This window comes from Botrytis sinoallii (genome assembly GCF_014898435.1).
Source record: "Botrytis sinoallii strain Bc 23 chromosome Unknown BSIN_024, whole genome shotgun sequence".
Taxonomy (NCBI): Eukaryota; Fungi; Ascomycota; class Leotiomycetes; order Helotiales; family Sclerotiniaceae; genus Botrytis; species Botrytis sinoallii.
In genome coordinates this window covers 607,095-626,526 of record NW_024066051.1, presented here as the reverse complement: position 1 = coordinate 626,526, position 19,432 = coordinate 607,095, and the positions used below count along the sequence as shown (strand labels likewise).

General features: G+C 41.8%; 6 protein-coding genes across 6 annotated transcripts; 3 read left to right on the top strand and 3 right to left on the bottom strand.

The window, feature by feature from the left end:
• Nucleotide 1: 1 nt before the first annotated feature.
• EAF02_010249 (uncharacterized protein) lies at nucleotides 2–1,951 on the bottom strand. Its single transcript, XM_038906297.1, has 7 exons — nucleotides 1,607–1,951; nucleotides 1,458–1,528; nucleotides 1,124–1,394; nucleotides 940–1,022; nucleotides 761–882; nucleotides 574–712; nucleotides 2–513 (listed from the first exon to the last, which is right to left on the bottom strand). Exons 1-7 carry the CDS (start codon nucleotides 1,794–1,796, stop codon nucleotides 220–222), a joined length of 1,170 nt encoding a protein of 389 aa, XP_038754024.1. The 5' UTR covers nucleotides 1,797–1,951; the 3' UTR covers nucleotides 2–219.
• A 2,535-nt stretch (nucleotides 1,952–4,486) lies between these two features.
• On the bottom strand, nucleotides 4,487–7,531 carry EAF02_010248 (uncharacterized protein). Its single transcript, XM_038906296.1, has 6 exons — nucleotides 6,382–7,531; nucleotides 6,280–6,323; nucleotides 6,110–6,225; nucleotides 5,967–6,003; nucleotides 5,830–5,884; nucleotides 4,487–5,782 (listed from the first exon to the last, which is right to left on the bottom strand). Exons 1-6 carry the CDS (start codon nucleotides 6,742–6,744, stop codon nucleotides 4,655–4,657), a joined length of 1,743 nt encoding a protein of 580 aa, XP_038754023.1. The 5' UTR covers nucleotides 6,745–7,531; the 3' UTR covers nucleotides 4,487–4,654.
• A 1,900-nt stretch (nucleotides 7,532–9,431) lies between these two features.
• Nucleotides 9,432–12,720, top strand: EAF02_010247 (uncharacterized protein; the record flags this gene model as incomplete). Its single annotated transcript, XM_038906295.1, has 2 exons — nucleotides 9,432–9,796; nucleotides 9,846–12,720. The coding sequence occupies 2 exons, from the start codon at nucleotides 9,432–9,434 to the stop codon at nucleotides 12,718–12,720; spliced, it is 3,240 nt and encodes a 1,079-aa protein (XP_038754022.1).
• Nucleotides 12,721–13,455: 735 nt separating this feature from the next.
• On the top strand, nucleotides 13,456–14,434 carry EAF02_010246 (uncharacterized protein; the record flags this gene model as incomplete). The annotated part of the gene is made up of 5 exons (XM_038906294.1): nucleotides 13,456–13,503; nucleotides 13,540–13,661; nucleotides 13,719–14,007; nucleotides 14,146–14,211; nucleotides 14,282–14,434. 5 exons carry the CDS (start codon nucleotides 13,456–13,458, stop codon nucleotides 14,432–14,434), a joined length of 678 nt encoding a protein of 225 aa, XP_038754021.1.
• A 668-nt stretch (nucleotides 14,435–15,102) lies between these two features.
• Nucleotides 15,103–16,105, bottom strand: EAF02_010245 (uncharacterized protein; the record flags this gene model as incomplete). The annotated part of the gene is given in 4 exon segments (XM_038906293.1): nucleotides 15,103–15,477; nucleotides 15,555–15,850; nucleotides 15,868–16,014; nucleotides 16,075–16,105. The coding sequence occupies 4 exon segments, from the start codon at nucleotides 16,103–16,105 to the stop codon at nucleotides 15,103–15,105; spliced, it is 849 nt and encodes a 282-aa protein (XP_038754020.1).
• Nucleotides 16,106–17,412: 1,307 nt separating this feature from the next.
• On the top strand, nucleotides 17,413–18,637 carry EAF02_010244 (uncharacterized protein; the record flags this gene model as incomplete). The annotated part of the gene is made up of 3 exons (XM_038906292.1): nucleotides 17,413–17,997; nucleotides 18,096–18,176; nucleotides 18,263–18,637. The coding sequence occupies 3 exons, from the start codon at nucleotides 17,413–17,415 to the stop codon at nucleotides 18,635–18,637; spliced, it is 1,041 nt and encodes a 346-aa protein (XP_038754019.1).
• Nucleotides 18,638–19,432: the final 795 nt, after the last annotated feature.

The window sequence follows — 19,432 nt, the reverse complement described above, 5'->3', positions numbered from 1 at the left end:
GAATCCGATTGATTTTTAGATCTCAATCGAGATTCTGATATTTTTCTGGTAGTTATGCCACTTAGCGGTGCTAAGTAAGGGTGAGCAAGCAACCAACAGTTGGATCATAAAATATACCTCCATACTCTACAGAAACAGCTTTTATTAAATCGACAATTCTTTACTTAACATTACATATACTTCCATCATGTAACTCGATCTCTCTCCTGGCCAATTAAACTAAACGTTGAAATCTACCCAGCTCACATCCCCGAATTTTCCTTCAGGATCCTGGAAAACTTTCGCTGGACTACTGTAAGGAGCCCACTGGCTGTCATTGTATTGGACATCGAACAACGCAAGGGCTCGTGCAGTTGCATTGTATCCCGGGCCATAATTCTTGTATTCAGCTTGGGTGGTGCTGTAGTTACCATTGTTGGCATTGTAGCGGGCAGGAGACCAGTCGATAAAACCTGCGGGGAGAATCGAATCGTCGAGGTAGGTACGGGCGAAGATAGATCGCATTTGTGCATTCTGTCGAATTATGGTTAGCTTGCTTCTTGGTAGAGGGTTCAGATTGTGGGGAAAACGTACCCAAGGTCTACCAAGTGGACATTTTCCTTGGATGCTTAAGCTGCTATTTGCTTTCTGTACAGTTGAATCTACAATATACACTCCATATTTGTTCTCGAAAGTTGTGTTGGTTCCTTTCCACGCAGTAATTCCTCCACCACTGAGAGAGGTCAGCTTCTTGTTTCAAGGCGGATTTAGATATACATACCACGATCGAAGTAAGATTTGTGTGTTAGTGACCCAGAGAGTTCCGAAGCCGTAGAAGAAATCGGTCTGACCGGCGACAACAGATTGAGACATGTAGGAGTTGGATAGTTTTCCTACGTAAACCTTGGATGTGTTAGTTTGAAGGAATGGGGAGGGTGATGAGCAGGTAGATGGACATACAGTATCTTGGTAGCTATAGAAGCCGGTGTAGTAGAAGCCACCGTTTGCATAACTTATGCTCAATGCAAGGGAAGGTCCATCAGCTATTACTTTGTTAGAGAAAGTTTTCTTTCTGGTTCCTCCCTTCCTTCCAGTTATTTTTTAACCCTCTCTTTCTTCTCCCCTGCGAAATGTAGCAACTCACTGTATGGCATGAAATCATTGATGAGATTCAGATTGTATGTTCTAAAATCCGTGCATCCAAATGGTGTTCCTGGTGGGACAGCAAATCCAGTCGCTCCACTTCCAGTCAATGATGCATTGAGATTCGGTGCAACGGTCAAAGTGGATGTGTAAGCATTATCCCCAGTACCAGCAACCGCCTTCCAGATAATATTGACGGTGTTCGCAGATTGGTTTTGAGGATTTTCGGTTTGTCCGAGCAGATATGTGGGACCACGACGAGTGACGTTGACCTACAATTCGATGTTAGCATATGAAGAGGTTGGGTCCAAGAAATGTTCAAACAGAATTCTCACCTGCTCTGTATAGTTTCCGGATGCAATAAGGATAACATATGTATCAGTATTATTTGGCAAACTTGCCACAGCTACAATCATTCATGATTAGCCTCAATTTGGCCCTACCACTTCTCACTCAAGATCTTATCAGGATTCCAACTACATACCAGACTGCACTGTCTTGAAACTCGAATTATCGCCGGTGAAATCTACATATTTCGTCTTTTGCAAATCACAACCTTCCAACGGATTTTTTGAGTGTTTTTGACAAGCATGTCTATCCGCCTCGTTATTGATACTCCAGCTTGCTGTGACAATTGGAAGCAGAGAAGCAAGAAATAATAATGGGCGAACCATTGTAAAGACTTCTTTTGGCGGTCAATTGAAAACAGAAGAGACAATTGGACTTGAGCAAAAAAGGTGCGAGTGGAAGAAGGCCGAGAAGGGTGCTTTATAGTTTAAATACGAATCCAAGCTTTGATGGAGAACTTCATCCATGGGTGGATTACAGCTTGCCGATACTTCGGAATAATTCATGACCCAGGGCTACGTTCATTGTTTCCCCTCTCACCGACTTGCACATATACGAGTCTCCGCCATTACCGGTGGTATCATTTGAGATTGGAAGTCTTGGGTTTCTCTTTTGCCTGTAGATAAACACCCTTGTCTGGAAAGCTTGCATGTAAGAGCTTGTTTGCTGCTAGTTTGAGCCTAGGTGTATGGGTTATGGGATGCCAAGTAGGACCAGGATTCAGACGAACGATTTTCCAGTCAGGTACCGGAATGGCGGATGGAGATGGGAAGCTTACAGAGGTTGACAGCGTAAGTCGTGTAAGGCATTAATGTGCCCCACATCCCCCTATAAGGGGGAATTCAAGAGTTTTAATAGATTGAATTATTCTCTTTTGTATTGTTTTAATAAATTCAATTAGAATTAATACTTCTAAATATCTTTGGGAATTTCGTAAGAATCTTCTTGATAGTTATAATATTCTAATTCGAAATTCATTAAAATTTATATAGTGATATTATTAAAATAATTAATTATATATCATTATTACTAGTTTTGATATTAATTTATTAGTTACTAAATCTACTTTGCTTCCTTTTATATTATTAATATTAAAAACTTCAATTTAATATAAAAGAATTAATACATTAGTACATTGAAATAATATATTCTTTATAAAACTAAATAGAAAACTATAAAAATATAAAAATAATTTCTTTAAAATAATATTAATCTAACCTATAAGCAAATAACCTTATATATATTCTATATATAAAATATCTAAAAAACAATCTAAACAGCTATTAATTTATTAATCTTCTAATTTAATCAAATTATCGAATTTATTAGTTTTTCAAAAATATATAGACAAATACTATATTGAGAAGTGATTCTTGAATTAGAATAAATGAAATAAGTAAATCTATAATTCGAAATTAAACTAAAAAGAGGTAGACAATAAGTATTACATTATTCTTCGAAAGCGTTTCTATTTCAGAAAACAATTATCTAACTTGCTTCTAATTTGTATTTAGAATATCTTAATTGGATTAACAAATAATAGAATACTATTCTATAATTAAATGAAATATAAATAATAGTAAAATCTTATTGTAAAATATATATTATATATTAGAAAATAAAGCTTTTAAACTTTTAATTCTATTTATATATTGAAAAAAAAGTACAAGAAAAACTGAATAAAAATTCTAAAACTATTTTTCAGGAAAAATAAGCAAAAAACTAAACTTATTTTGAAAAAAAGATTGAGATATTATTAATATTAAATTATATCAAACTCATATTATACTTATTATTAATAATTGAATATGTATATATAGAATAAAGCTTTAAATATATTACTAATATTACTTTTATAGATTTTATTAAAAGAAATATTGAAAAAGTCAAATAGCTAGTATTTAATCTAAATCTCAATCTATTGAAAATATATAAAATAAAATAAAAGATTAGATTTGAGATTATTATCTATATAACAAAATAAACTATAATAATTTAAAACTATTATTAATAAGATATAGAAAATTGTATTATACAAAATATTTAATTCGTTTATTGAGAAATATAAAGATAATATTAGATAATTATTAATATTAATAAAATTAATACTTTTTTTCATTATCAAGAAATTCTTTACAATACTTTTACCATCTGGAATCACTATACTAATTTTAAAGAATATAAGGTTTTTATTAATTAAGCCTCTATATATAAAGAAGAGCTCGATCGCTTTTTAGTATGTTTTACAATACTTACGCTGTCAATCTCTGTGAGAGCTTGTTTATTACTAATTTGAGCCTAGGTGTATAGTTTATGAGATGTCAAGTAGGATTAGGATTTGGACGATCGATTTTCCAGTCAGGTACCGGAATGGCGGATGGAGATTGGAAGCTTAGATAGGCATTAATATCTTGGATTAGGTGCAATGCGCGGTGTCACTACAAACCTTAAATAGATAAGTAGAACTTAACCAAAATATGGGGGCTTGATTTATCTTGTTTCTGGTGTTGAATTTTGTGATGATCTCTCTCGCAGCTTGAGATGATATCTACTCCGTACGATACTTAAACAACACCAGGTGAGGTTTGTGGGGGAATTCAACCCTCCATAATATAATCTAGAGTCTGGGGTTATCCTAGACCAGGGACTTTAAGAAGCTGGAGAAAAATGCCGGTAAAATGGTTTGGATTTGCGGGGAGCGGGAGAGGATTATCGCGCCAATAGGAGGGGCTTGAGCATCATGCTGAAAAATTGGGGGGTGGTGTGTGCGCAAACGAGCATTGAGTTCTGGAAATTTGATGGAGTTTCGGTTTGTTCGGTTTAATTGTGTTTTTCCTGCGATACCTAGGTATGGGATGATCTTTAATATATTCTCGTATTTGGATGTATGCATGATTTGGGTTATCGGTTGGATTCAATATCCCTGGCTCAATATTCGAAAGTGCACATCAATGTCTGACTTCACTTTGATATAAAATAGTCCCCTGCGGCTTGACGTTTTGTAATTTATTGAATGTTCAACTTGGGTCTGGAAATCAATTGTTTGTAAGAACTTGACTGATGGTGCTATAGTAGAAGAGCTCTAAGTTTAATGATAGATCGAGTGAATGCTCTACTAGTTATACAATATTTAAGAGTGTGTGGCAAGTTCTGAACTGACAAGTGCACGCAACTTATTCATATCTTACAGCGCCATCTCTCCACCGTTTGCAATTTTGCTCTTCTGTTCCTTTCTCTTTTCTATCTCTTTTTCTTGTCCATGTCCTTTTTTCACACTCTTCCAATCCAGTCCACATGCCGCCAGGAAACTACCAATAGCACATGCAGTAGTCACCCAATAACAACGCGTAAGGCCTTCCACATAAGCTTGTCGCACAGCACCTATCGCTTCTTCTTGATTCAATTGTGCTAGTAATTGCTGAATTTCTGTTGCTCCGCTGTGCAAGAATAGCTGAGGATCAAGTTGTGGAGCATACTTTTCTATTCCAGATTTTAGACCATTTTGAAAGAGAGTTTGACAGACAGATATAAAGAGGGCGCCGCCCAGGGATTGGAAGAATGAGACACAGGCTGTCCCGACTGGAACGTCAAATAGTGGGACAACGGTCTGGACTACTAGGACACCACCCTGAAATCCAACGCCAATTCCAATACCGGTTATGATTTGGAAGCCGAACCAAGAGGCAAAGGGTGTGGTAAGAGAGAAGGTAGTGATGAGACCAGAACCGATAGCGAACAGTATCATACAGAAAATCATCACGGGAGTGTAATATCCGATTACAGTAATAAGGCCTCCAGTCACTATGGAGGACAGAACAGTGGATATCAAGAGGGGAAGGAGTTCGATGCCAGCCCTAGTAGCAGAAGAACCCTTGACGGACTGAAAATAGATTGCCAGGTAGAAGATCAAAGCAAAAAAGCCTGCACCGAAGAGAAACGCGAAGACATATGCGAGTAGTGTATTACGGGTTTTGAAGAAGCGAGGAGGCAGAATACCTTTGTCGCCAAGAACGATTTGCGAGATGATGAACAAGATGAATAGCAAGATAGAGCCAACAAGACGACCGATGATCTTAGCAGAACTCCATGGGTATGTCGTACCACCCCATTGGAGAGCGAGTAGAAGGCAGACGACAGCTGGGATGATAATGATAGTACCGATGAGATCGAGCTTCATTACACGAGCAAGAATGGTGAGGTTCTCAGGATTGTTGGCGCGGTGGATTTTGAGATAGACCACTATTACAGCAATAGCGATGGCGCCTATAGGTAGATTGATGTAAAAGCACCAACGCCAAGATACTTTGTCGGTCTATTTTGATCAGTATCTGCTCTCGTGAAGTGTCAAACTGAACTTACAAAGACACCTCCAAGTAATGGGCCGACGACCGAAGCAATCCCCCACATTCCTCCGCTGAGTTTGCATCTTGTCAGTAATCATGCAAAAACCATTTAAATTGCTACAAGTTCTTTCCTACAAAAACGCTTTCACTCACATCAGACCAAAAGCAGCCGGTCGTTTTCGCAGGGGTACTGTTTATTAAGTCAGCATTATTAAAAAAGGCCAATGAACTAAAAGTGAACGAAGTCGGTTGAAGTCATTCCATATGGCCACTGAGTCCAAAAACCTTGCACTTACAGCAATATGCCAAAATAACAATCGCTCCCGAGAACAAACCACCGACACCTATACCAGCAACAGCTCTACCTATAATCAATGCAGTACTATTCGGCGCAGTGGCGCAAACCAAGGAACTATTTTATTTATTAATACATATGCGCATTTACATAGTCATGCTATGACATTACCCGATTTCGAAAATGACAATAGCCACGATGAAGGTAATTTTGATCTGTGTTATTTCATGAGCCTCGCGCCGTACAATGAGAAGTATATGCTATCTTGCTTACACTGAATATAGTATATATCCTACCAAAAGTCGGCTGTAGAGCCGTGGTCGTCAACAGGTATGCACTGCCGTACCATCCAATATCTTGTATGCTATTGAACTGGTCTGTTATTTTCGGGATGGCAGTTGCGATAATGGTCTGATCTAGAGCTACTAGGAAGACTGCGAGGCAGAGCGCGGCAAGAATGACGACCAATTTCAAGCCATGGGGGTAAACTGCCTCTTCACCATCGAGTTCGTCGGGACTTGAAGTTGGTTCTTTCTGCAGAGGTATGTTCCCTGGTGCAGATTCCTCTGGTGTGTTGTTTTGGGAAAGCGACTCCGACGCGTTGTGTATATCAATCTCGTTTTTAAGCTCATCCATGATAGGCTTGCCTTTGACTTTGATTTTGTTTGGATTGATGGTATTGATTTTGACACCTCAGGTTATGTTTCCCTTGGATGGTCGATGGAATTGATGGCAATCAAGTGTGCCTAGCAAATTCAACGAGACAACTTAAATCTCAATAAGGAAGCAGCGACACATGCCTGCTCGGCAGAGAAGCTGAGAATAATTGCAACATCATCAACTGACTAACTCACTTTATGAGTATGAGAAAGTCATGAGGCTAATAATTGAAGTTATTGTCAATAAATTGACTTCTTTGTTGATGGTATGCCTATGATTCATCCAACATCCATAAGCTCCTTTGATTCGCCATAGCAACTAGCCAAGAAAGCCACAGATGTGCATGGCATTCTCATCGCCCAACTCTATACCCCGTAGTCCGGGGTAGTGGCAATATATGGAGGGACCAATGCAACGATTGCTCTTTTGTGTGGCGGCTCTGACGCTCCCTTTAGTTGCGACATACGGTATTATGTCTTACACTGTTGCAGTTCTCGGTCGTTGAATTGAATCCAAACAATCTTGCGTAGTGATTCTCGAACAAGGAATGGCGGTTTCTCGTACAGCCAATTGAAGCACCCTTTTGTAGACTGTTTCATATTGATATATTGACATATGAGAGTCTGGGTGGCATACTCACGATTAAACGGAATTACAATGCTGCTGATGATTCGATTTTATAAAGCAATACGCCATATTTCAGTAGAGGTCATCTTAGCCGCTCCTGCAGTGTGAATGGCAATATCAATGGGCGGTGCTTATTTACCTTGGAGCCATAGATGTTGTGAACTCACTGCCGTGTGCAGAAAGGCTGGTAATCGTTACTCCATCTTGACACTGATTAAGCTGGCTGCGCAAGATTGTGTTGCACGAAAAGGTGACTCTTTCTTCGTTTGCTGTTTCCTTACCGCAATTAGAGAATTAAAACAAGTTTTCTTGGTTCAAAGAGCTGCAGGGTGGCAGCATACTTGGTTAGGTTACATGAATGCTTGACACATCACCATCGCATCGCATTCAATCAATTATTCTGATAATGATGATTTGCTACAAATCACATAATTGGAGGCACAAATTCGGGATCCCTCCTTTCAATCAAGCATGTGACTACGCGTCAAAAAAGATCCACACTGTGTTTCTATGTACTATCGTTGTCCCGCTTCTTTGGTGAATACTTGGTGAATGCAACGAATTGAGTTTTTGTTGAGATTTCTCTTCAACTTTCGAATTTGAGGAGAAAGGCAGTACAAAATTATATTCTCATAATAGCTGAGAATTTTAGGAAAGAATAGGAGCATTTAGATACCTTGATGTCGTTGCATTATATTTATTGAGTGAGGCAGATTTACACAAATCACAACGCGCTTTTGACTCTTTATCGTTCTGCCCAACATCTATCAAAGAGAAAGTGGGGTAACAAAATGTCAAAATGATGGTACTGCATCCGAGTGCATCCTCACCAATCGTTCTTGCCGGGGGCTGTGAGCTGAAGTTACGTTGCCCTCCAAGGTTATCCATCTCCAAATTCTTTCTTTCTTTCTTTCTTTCTTTCTTTCTTTCTTCTCAACCTTCTTTTTCTATTCCACCACGCGAATATTTTATTATTTCAATACCACTTACTTATCTGAAATATCATATATTATATTGTATATTTTGGATTTTTATGAAATCGCAAGCGTTTCCCTGTTCCCCTCGGTTCTAATTACAAGCTCGACGATCACAAACAAGTAAGTAGCTAGAAAATCCTGCTCCTCACAAAGCCTCGCGACTGGAGAAAGAGCCAGCTGTTTGAGATGCTATTTGGTTGCCGAATGTTATTTATATCTTTGAGCAATCAAACCGTCCTTCAGTTTAGTTCGAATCGGGCCATCGAAAGGTGGTATGAGGCCTGCTTGTATTCGGCTTTTTCTCTGAGTCGCGAGAAGGCTCCATATATCACTCTTAATAATGCATCCCTTTGCGTCTGCTAACACGATTACTGCAGCAAGCCAACCACTCATTTGTTTTGGAATTCCTCTTGCTACTTATCTCGCCAACGGAACCAGAAAGCGTACCATTAACCCATTCTTCTTTAAAGTCTTTACTGCAACGCAAGTAAAAGTCCATATCGGTTGTCACTATTGTTCATTATCGATCGATTGTCTAGCTTCTCAGTTCAGCTCCCAGGAGGTATGCTTCATATTCTTTCAACATCCATTTCTTCCAATCATGGAATAACTTGACTGTGTTTTCGTGGCACAATTCTGCTTTCCAAGATTAGCACTTTGACCGCTACAAATCATCTTTGGCACACAACCAATTACCACATATGAGTTTTCAATTCACATTTACTTTTTTCCTTCTTCATTGGCACGCACAATACATGATCTCTTTATTGCTCACAAGACATTATGTTTCACGCTTTGGAGTTCAGTTCAACCAAACAACATGTTTCTGCCACTCACAAAGCAAGCCCGCTTTGGTAGCCAAATGGCACATGCTTAATTCATGATGTTCTACTTATAGTACAATCTTCTACTTTCGCTATGCCAAGATTGGAAAGACTCACCTTCGTAACTTTCATCGCTCAGTCTTTTATGTCTGGCCTTCTTAACTTGCTCTCTAACACCCACTCGTAGATACACTCAACACTCTTTTCCTTTGAGAGAACCCTATTGAGTCGTACCATGTCTTTTGACCCTGCACGTGGACGTGGCCGCGGTGGTCGCGGTGGCGGAGATCGCGGTGGCGGAGATCGCGGTGGAAGAGGAGGTGGAGATCGTGGTGGACGAGGAGGCGGAGATCGTGGTGGACGAGGAGGCGGAGATCGCGGTGGACGAGGAGGCGGAGATCGCGGTGGAAGAGGAGGTGGAGATCGTGGTGGACGAGGAGGTGGAGATCGCGGTGGTCGTGGTGGTGGAGATCGCGGTGGAAGAGGAGGTGGAGATCGTGGTGGACGAGGAGGTGGTTATGATGGTGGAAATCGTGGTACTTATGGTAGCCGTGGTGGAGGCCGTGGTGGAGGTCGAGGTGGCCCGGTATCCATCTTCAGGTAAGGTGCTTGCATTATACTCCGAGCAGTGATCTAATACGCTCTGCAGGGATCCTAATTATGCAGCGGAAGCACCTGACGCAAAAGTCGCGAAAATGGAAGACGACTATCATAAGAGCTCATCCGGGATCAATGCCTTGAATAAGATGTCGCTCAACCAAAGATTCCCTACTCGCCCAGGATACGGCGAAAATGGTCGAAAAGTTCAGCTGTATGCTAATTATTTTGCATTAAACACAAGCCCCAGTTTTGCTTTGGGTCGTTACCCGGTAACCATATCCCCGAGCATGGACGACAAAAAAAAGAAACGGGAGCAGCTTTTCAATCTCATCCTCGAGTTGCCAGAATTTGCAAACATACCTCTGGCCACTGATTTTGCGTCCATGATAATCACACCGAACAAATTGCCTTTCAAAGAGGAACGTGTTTTCGACATTCCTTGGCGAAACGAAGGGGAGGATGATCCACTTTCAAATGCCCAAATTTATAAGGTTCGGATCGGCTCTCCAACGTCTTACACTATCCCCGATCTTGTCCAAAGCTTAGGCAACATTTCTGCGGCCAATGTATCAGAAGTTCAAAGAGAGGAGGCTATCCAGGCCATGAATACGGTGATGGGGTTCTTCGCCAAGAGCCAGAAAGGAACTGTTTCTATTGCAAATAATAGACACTTCTCCACAGCTCAAGCTGGCAACCAGCATAACTACACGACCCTGAATTATGGACTGGAGGCTATACGCGGGTTCTATCAGAGTGTTAGACCAGCTACTGGTCGACTTTTGTTGAACGTAAACGTCACTCATTCCGTTTTCCTCGAGCGTGGGTCATTGAGTGTTTTCTTCCAAAGACTTGGTCATGCCCATAGTGTTGTGGATAAGATAAAGAGAAAGCGAGTAGAAGTCACTCACTTGGCTGCAAAAAAGCCCAAGTCCGGTATCATCATTCCCCGAGAAAAGACCATTTGGGACTTGGCTCGCCCAAGTGATGGTAGAACCGAAGAGCACCCCCCACAGGTTGCTAAATATGGCGCTGGGCCAAAAGAAGTCAAGTTTTGGATTTCCGCCGAACAACCATCAACGAAAGCCAAAACTCCATCTAAACCCGGATCAAAGCAGGGTTCTTCCAAGCCAGTCGTAACAATCAACAAATACATCACCGTGTATGATTATTTCAAATCCAAATATCCGAAAATTGTTTTGGATCCGAAATTTCCTGTAATCAATGTTGGCAACGACCTCAACCCATCTTACCTGCCGGCGGAGGTTTGTAACATAAAGCCAGGCCAGATTGTGAAGAAGTCTCTACTTGGAGATCAAACTCGTTTGATGTTGGATTTCGCAAACAGAAGACCAGAGCCTAACGCCATGTCCATTGTCACTTCTGGTAAACAAGTCCTGGGCTTGAACAATAAAGACAATCCTCTTCTCTCTAAATTTGGTGTCCAGGTTGGTAACAGCCTTATAACTGTTCAAGGTCGTGTTTTGCCACCACCCGTGATCAATTACAAGAACAGACAACATCGCCCAATGACAAAGGTACCCATGGATGGTTCTTGGAATATGAGGGACACTCGTTTCCACACTTGCGGAGATCTAGGTAACTGGACTTACATGGTGGTTGAATCCGACAAACGTGGTGCTAGATGGGACCACGACGCAGCGGCCGATACAGTTGGGCAGTTTAGGGCCCACCTTGAAGGTGCAGGAATTGGAGTCCGAGGTTGGATGGGTACACCCGCGCCTACCCCTAAGCATATAGATGGGAACGAAACAGCTACATCTGCCGATATTGAAAGAGTATTCCGAATGATGTCTATATCTTCAAACCTGAAGAAACCCAAGTTTCTTCTATGCATCCTTCCAGTGGATGATGTAATGCTTTATAACACGATAAAGCGGTTTGGAGATACCAGAGCCGGTATACATACAGTTTGCGTACAACACTCCAAGTTTGCAAAGGGAGACCCGCAATACTTCGGTAATGTCGCATTGAAATTCAATCTTAAGGCTGGCGGTATCAATCAGACAATCGACAAGCTTGGGATTATCAACGAAGGGAAGACAATGGTCGTTGGGATTGACGTAACACATCCATCCCCAGGATCAAAAGACTCGGCACCTAGTGTTGCTGCCATGGTAACAAGCACTGATAAGCTCCTGGGTCAATGGTCCGGTATCTGCCGCTTACAAGGCCAAGCTCGTCAAGAGCCGGTATCAGAGCTCGAACCTATGTTGATTAGGCAACTGGACATCTGGCAGAGAAAGAACAAAATGTTGCCTGACAATATTCTGATTTATAGAGATGGTGTATCGGAGGGGCAATACAATATATTGCTTGAACAAGAACTTCCGAAAATCAGAAATGCTTGTCGTCAGAAGTATCCCGCCGACTACACCAAGAAAGGCCTGCCACGAATCTCAATCATAGTTTGTGGAAAGCGACATCACACTCGATTTTATCCAAAGGATACTGATAGTGCAGACTCTAAGTCGAACTGTCCCGCCGGAACTGTAGTTGATCGTGGTGTTACCGAATCTCGCAACTGGGACTTCTTTCTTCAGCCACATCAAAGTCTGATGGGAACGGCCAGACCTTGCCATTATTTTGTCATTCAAGACGAAATATTCAAGTCACAAAAAGTGAAGGCTCCTCACACTACTTCAGCCGATTCTCTTGAAGAACTGACGCACAATATGTGCCACTTGTTCGGGAGGGCTACGAAGGCTGTGAGTCTATGTCCGCCTGCATATTACGCAGACTTGCTGTGCACTCGCATGAGAGCATATCTCGCAGATCAGTATGATCCTCCAACAGGTCGGACTACACCAGAGCCTGGAAATCCTTCAACCCCGTCTACGAATGCGATAGGTCAAGGCAGAATTAATATCCACCAAGATATTACAGAGTCGATGTTCTGGATCTAAACATCTCGATGTGTTCCTGGTCGTATCTTTAGATTCCCAGATTACACTCTATTCCGAGAGCCTCAGTGCATAGGCAAGCAGACTTCAATTTTCAACATCTCCATTCTTCGAGGCATTTTTCAACCATGCCGATTGTTTTTTGAGAGCGAGAGATAATTTTCTTTTCCCGTTCACTATTCACTCATTTGACTATTGCAGCAATCCCTACGTTTCCGTAGATAACAGCAACTTTTTCGATTTGCGTTTCCAATTTTGGTGTGCAATAACTTCAGCTTAAGTAAATAGTATCGAAATGCAAATATCAGACCTTTTCCATACTGCAATTTGACCTATCGTGACATGTTATGATAAGTGTGGAATCTCGATCAGATAAATTTTACATACCGTGTGTAGCACACAGCTGGAAGTCTAACAGACTGTCAACTATCTTCTTATATCTTTGAAATAAAAAGGAAATTGTGTCAAATGAGAGGTTTCAGCCTCCTTACTCTTTTAGGTAATTTGTCGAGTTGTGATATTAAGCGAACAACGCCCTTTTTTTCTTTTTAGGGGCAATCAGATATCCCTCCAAAAATGAAAAAAGGGATAAAAATACGGAAAAGGTAATGCGTCACTACATATCTCTTATTATTTCCTTCTCTATACAGGCTGAAGTTGCCAAGAGCTTGGATAAACTAATCGAGGTATGGACTCGTCAGCTTTACTCAAGGGGAGAATATTGGGGAGGTTGTATTTATGAAAGGGGTTGGTGATGAAACTTTCTTCTTGTGGTTGATTTATTTGGTTGGGTTCTTTCTGTTTTGCCACTCGCCATACTAGAGGCTTGAGAATCTTGTTGACTTGCGTGGAGGGCTACAACTTGGGTCGTTGTATAGATGTGAAGATATCGTGCGATGCTTGACCTCTGATTTCGATCGATCTCAAATTCGCACTTATCGCATGTAAGTTCTCCTCTACCATTCGATTGGAGAAGGTCAATCACAGTCTAACACGTCCAGCATGCGCTACCTCGTCTCATTCTTCTTCGCCTTTCTTTCTTTCCTCCCTGTCCTTACTCAAGCATGCCTCGTTTACTACGCAACCTTCCCTTTCGATAACGATAAACCGTTTGTAGGGAAGATAATCGATAATGGGATTGAAACGTGCTCGATCAATATGACGTATAATGAACATTGGAGATGGCAGGCGTTGGAGAATGAAAAGGATTGGGAGAGGGAGGAGTGGGCTGTGAGTTTCTTTTCTTGTTTTAACCTTTTGGATTTCGGGTTGGGAGTTTGGGGTGGGGAGGTATGAGGATGATTGGGAGAGGAAATATGGAGCAGGAGGGACGGTGGAGATAGCTGGATGAGGAGAGAATGGAGACAGTAAAATTGGAACGGACGAGAAAGATCAGGAGGAGAACGCTAATATTCACAAACACAATAGTGGAAACCCTGGCATTTCACATGCACGAAGAAACTATGGCAGGGGAAAATGAAGGGGGATAATACGGTACATCATCCTCTTCTCTCACTCCACCCACATATTTTCAAAACGAAATTCGCTAATACCCAGATAATAGGACCGCACATACGCAGCAGAACTGGGCGTCGGTCTCCGCGGCGTAACATACCATGCACATGGCGAGAAATTCTGGTTTAATCCGGATACGGTGGAAGATGTGGCGGGGGAACGATGGGTATATAGCAAGAAGTTGTGGTGTGCTGGGAGATAGGGTGGGGATGTACGGGGTAAGGTTACTGGGGCGGGATTAATGGGTTGCTTGATGGGATTTGTGGAAGAGGGGGTGGTTCGATGGGTTATTCTTGGTGAGAGTGTGAAGAATCTATAGGATATCGAGTGATGAGTTTCTCTAGATTTCCTAGAGTGAAGTCATCACGAGTGTGCAAGTAGTAAAGAGTGTGGATTCTTTCTTTTGCGGGTGTATATAGATTCGCGGATTCACAAAACATTTTTCCACAATTTCGAAATCCATAAGTTGTTATACTACGAACAATTCCTGTTCAAATTTCACGTTCTGAATATCTTCAATCCATGAAGAAACATGAAGAAACATGTTGAGGCCAATTTTGAAGTCATCATATGAGATTATATGGCCGTTATTAATATGTAAGCTAAAATGCTAATATTATCCTGCTCAATTCTGTTTTGCACAGCGAACACACGAGTGCCATATCCTCCTATTTTCTTCTGTGAGAATAAACCACATGGGACACCTTCTGTCTTTAGATCAATCCTGTTTGAGATCTCCCTCTCGTTCTCACTAAGCTAAAATCTCCTCTGCAGCCTGTTACTGTGATCTTTCTCTCGGTTTCCACAACCGTGTCTTCCACCGCCATTCGCTGATCGGTTCTTGATCATCTCTTTCCTGCCTATATACGTTTAAAATTGATTTAATGGGCCATGCGTGGCTTCATTAAAAGCCTCCTCTTCTCCTTGTTTCTTGCGCTTCACAATCTTCTTCTCTAACTCCGGGTTGGGGGCAAACTTGGCAAATTCGACCTCGTAACTCAATGGCCCGTGATTAGCAATGAATTCGTCCATTTCCTTCGCAAGTCGGTTCATTGAACTGCCTGGGCATAAATCATTCATAGTCATGCGCTGTAGGCAGCGCTTATGAGGTATTTCCTGCTCAGTTGATTTTTCACCCCTCTCGATTATTTTCAGATGCGTCACTTGTGGGCAGATCTCAGCGAATCTGTTCCATATGTCAATAAAATCATCCATCAATTCCCATAATGTAAGTTCTTCAATGCCCTAGACAATCATATTAGTTCAGTGCAAGTATGTAACGGTTTTGCGGTTCATACAGAACCGAATCATGGTATACTAACAAGGATTTTGACTGGAAGTACTAAATCTTTGCAAGCTTGATTAACACAAGGTAGATTGCACATGTATTTCCCATTCATTGCCCAATGGCAAGACATGTAAGACAGTTGGAGTACGTCACGCTCATAGTCGATCCATGCTTCATAGTCTATTTTCAAGAGACGCAGAGTCGTCTTGGACCATTCAGATCTTTCTGGATCTCTGAAAGTAGAGTATCTCCTTAAACAAGCCGCTTTGATTCTTGGCATACTTGAGAGAGGAGAGGGGCGTTGGAAAAGGTAGGCGAGGAAGAGACAACCTCAGAAGTCGAGTTACGGTCGACAGCGTGGTCCCAAATCATATCACGAATCTCTCGAGGAAGCTTGAGAAATCGATAGAATATTGGCTCCTCTGTCGCAAGAATATACCTGTATGGATTGTCGATTTCGGTTTCCGGAGATGGGCCTGGATCATTCATTTTGCCTTGTACACAATCAATTATTAGTGCATTGATAAACAATGAAAGTGTATGAAACTACTCACCCGTAATACTCGCAACATCATTCAACTCCATCTTGACTTAAGTTTGAGATGTTGGAAGACAGTTTGTGGGGGTGACATTTTAGGGAGATGTAAAGGTGTGGGGGTTAGAAGGGAGTCTAGTTTAGTGCCATTACTGAAGCTGGGGAAGAACAACTAGTGCACTTGCCGTATTGGGTCATGGCACATGATTTGATTTCTAATTTCAGATATGGGAAATTCCTCTGCTTATTCGATGCCTCGCTGTATCATGGTCAAGTTCAATAAGGGTCAGAACTATGGACCGCATGTTGAGCTGGGAAGAATTATCAAGTGGTTCTCCAGTCTCTGGTAGGATTGCAAGTTAGCATTATGCAATATTGATAGAGTCTCAAAAGGCTACTCAACGTAGCAGATTTCTGAGCTTGCACATATTTCATTCTCACTCTTTATGTCACATCTCTCTGGTACTTCTCACAGAAGTCAGCATAACACCAAAAGCATAGTATCTTTCCAAAGTTCACTCCACTTCTACTTCACTCTTCTCTTTAGTAGCTCCACAAAATACTTCAGACGACAGTCATTCTCTCCCCTCTCCTGCCCCACCAAAAGGATACACCCCAAAATCATATCATAACCAAAAACTCCAAAAGATTAACCAGTCGGTACGGTACGCACAACTTGAATTAATCGAACTCACAACTGAATCCTTTAAGAGACGAAGTCTTCGGACGTGAAGCAGAGGTCCCGTTTGAGGGGATGTGAAAGACCCAATGTGCTTGTACCACTGAGCCATCCGGACATTGTTTCTTGTTGAAGGTGGTTGCACTTTTTGGATATGTATAGATGGACGGCTAGGTGAGTTATGATTTGAGAAGATGAGCAGGGTATGAATGAGGATCATTTGCTTTTTGGTCCCCGGACAAGATTTGAGAGATGAAGTGAATGATTGTCAAGTGACAGTTGTACCTAGAATCTTTTGATATCAATGCGCCACGAATCTACAGCAATCTCCTCAAGAAGAGGGTAAGTGAATGTCCACTATACACTCAGGTTTCAAATCCCTCACTTCACCTTACTCACACTCACCAGATAATCCACTTCATATATTACTCCGCTTCTACAGAATTTAAGTGAATACCACCATCCAATCCAATCTCACGATCTTCCAATGGCTGTACCGAACAAACGAGGCTGGTTTCTATTTAAACCGCACCACAAAGCTCTCCTCAAAGATTCTTCTACCTCCATCTCGAAACTCGAGAACTTTATCAAAGTCTCCATACCTACCTACTCTTTGTCCAGCAAGCTCTCAAATACAGAAAAATACTCACCACCACTTACCAACACCCCATCACAAAAATGTCAACCACCCTCTACCCGCCCGTTACCGCCCCCTCAACCGACCAACAATTTCTCATCTCCGCCGGTGTCCGCATCCTCGAATCCCAATACCACACTCTCGATTTCTCACTTGAATTCCTCTCTATCTACGGCCGACCAACCCTCGTCTACCGTCCCTGGGAACGTCTCTGGTCGATCCCCTGCACCCACATTCTCGAAGCCATCACACCACGCTATCCCGCCCACACCGCTGTATTTCTCAAATTCGCGGCGTACAAAGATCGGTATCTGGAGTTTTGCTTGGAGGTGGATAACTATTATGAATGGTTGAGAATGAATAGGGACAAGAAGGGGAAAGAAAATGGGAATTCAAGGGAGGGAGAGAATAGTGAGAAAGAGAGCGCCACGGTTATTGGGAGAGTGGAGATGGAAGCCGCGTGGTGTAAGCTTTTGATAGGCATGTTTGATGAAATGAGGTCGAAAAGGGATGTGATGAGACATTTTGTGGGTATGAGGAGTAGGCTTGGCGAGGAGAGAATTCTTATGACGATCAAGGAGGTAGAAGCGGACATGAAGGAAGTATTGAGGTTCGCGGTGGAACAGGTATGTGCTTTTTGCTTTTCATCTATTTGCTATTCCATGAACGAAGATGAAAAAAGAAAGATTTGTAAAGTGGTCGACTAATCTTCTTGGCGCACCAGAGATTCAGCAAAGAAGTCGAGAAATACTGGGCTAGAAAGTGGAAGATCTACGGATATCGATGTCCAGAATTGGATGTTAAGGTACGTTCTCCCCATCTTTCAAATTTCACGCTCCCCATCATCTATTAGTCCCGCCCCCCTCACTAATCCCCACCTCCCCTATCTAGTGCATAACCGACTGGTCCATCGAAGCGCCCTTTCAAAAATCCCTCTTAAAACCCAACGACATGAACAATAACGATTACATCGAGACCGACGACGAGATTACCAACGAAACATACACCCCAAGCGGCGAAAACACCGACTCGGGTGTATCTCTACACAGTGCCGAATCTTCCCAAACGCAGATGATCCAAGAACCCACACCAAAAATGAGTCAGGAGCCAGAGCCAGAAAAATCACAAGAAGAAAATGTAGAGGAAGAAGAAGAAGCCGTGATAGAGAAACCTGATCCGTCATTAAACACAAAGCAAAATTTGAAGCAGGAGATGCGTGGAGAAGATTCAGATACGATGCACGGCCGATTGGCGTTCAGGAATTAGATCCCGAGAACTGGGAATCAGAAAGCTGGGAGGAAAGGCAAATGTTGGGAAAAGGAAATAAAAGGAGCGTTGAAATAAGTGTCAAGTGCGCAGTAGAGTTGAGTTGTTGATTGTGGATGTGGATGCAAATGCGAATGTGGTATTGGGCTATGGATGAGCATGGATAACATGTATGCAGATAGGATATTTAGTTACCTCGCTTCCTCAGAAGACATCTAATACTGGATACGGATAAATATAATGCGAATGAATACCTTTGTCTTTGATTCAGATATATATCCGGATTGTCACTTCTTGACTTATCATCTTCTCCTTCCCCTTCCTTCATTCCATTCCATTCCATCTCCCCCGCTGCTCAGTTACTCTCACAACAAGGAAAATCATTTGCGAGTATTATTACTCACACAACAATCATCCCCACAAAGATGAATAGATAGATATAAAGTGTATTTCCTGATTCGCATTCCTAAGCTATGTACTCCTCCTTTCCCTGTTCCCCATTCCCTGCTGCCTCATCCTACCTAATCTCCCAGCTCCATCCTGTCCAATCAACCAACCATAACACCCCCTCAATATCCCCAACCCAATCTGACCCCCTTCCATCCACCATGCACCACAGAAGGAGAAACAAAAGAAAACGAGAAGAGAAGAATACATGAGTTGTAAATACATGCTAAGTTTATAAAATCCGCCTCATCCCAATCCATCCCAATCCCCACAAAACGCCTTAAACCAAAACAGAATATTCCTCAAACACCATTCCATGATGCAACCGCGAAAATGATAAGAAAAAAC

Coding starts and splice junctions, on each gene's coding strand:
- EAF02_010249 (XM_038906297.1), bottom strand. CDS start 1,796: ATGGTTCGCCCATTATTATTTCTTGCTTCTCTGCTTCCAATTGTCACA. Junction 1,023..1,123: donor CAATGATTTCATGCCATACA/GTGAGTTGCTAC, acceptor ACAAAGTAATAG/CTGATGGACCTTCCCTTGCA. Junction 883..939: donor TCTATAGCTACCAAGATACT/GTATGTCCATCT, acceptor AACACATCCAAG/GTTTACGTAGGAAAACTATC.
- EAF02_010248 (XM_038906296.1), bottom strand. CDS start 6,744: ATGGATGAGCTTAAAAACGAGATTGATATACACAACGCGTCGGAGTCG. Junction 6,004..6,109: donor TGTTATTTTGGCATATTGCT/GTAAGTGCAAGG, acceptor CTTAATAAACAG/TACCCCTGCGAAAACGACCG. Junction 5,783..5,829: donor CATTACTTGGAGGTGTCTTT/GTAAGTTCAGTT, acceptor TGATCAAAATAG/ACCGACAAAGTATCTTGGCG.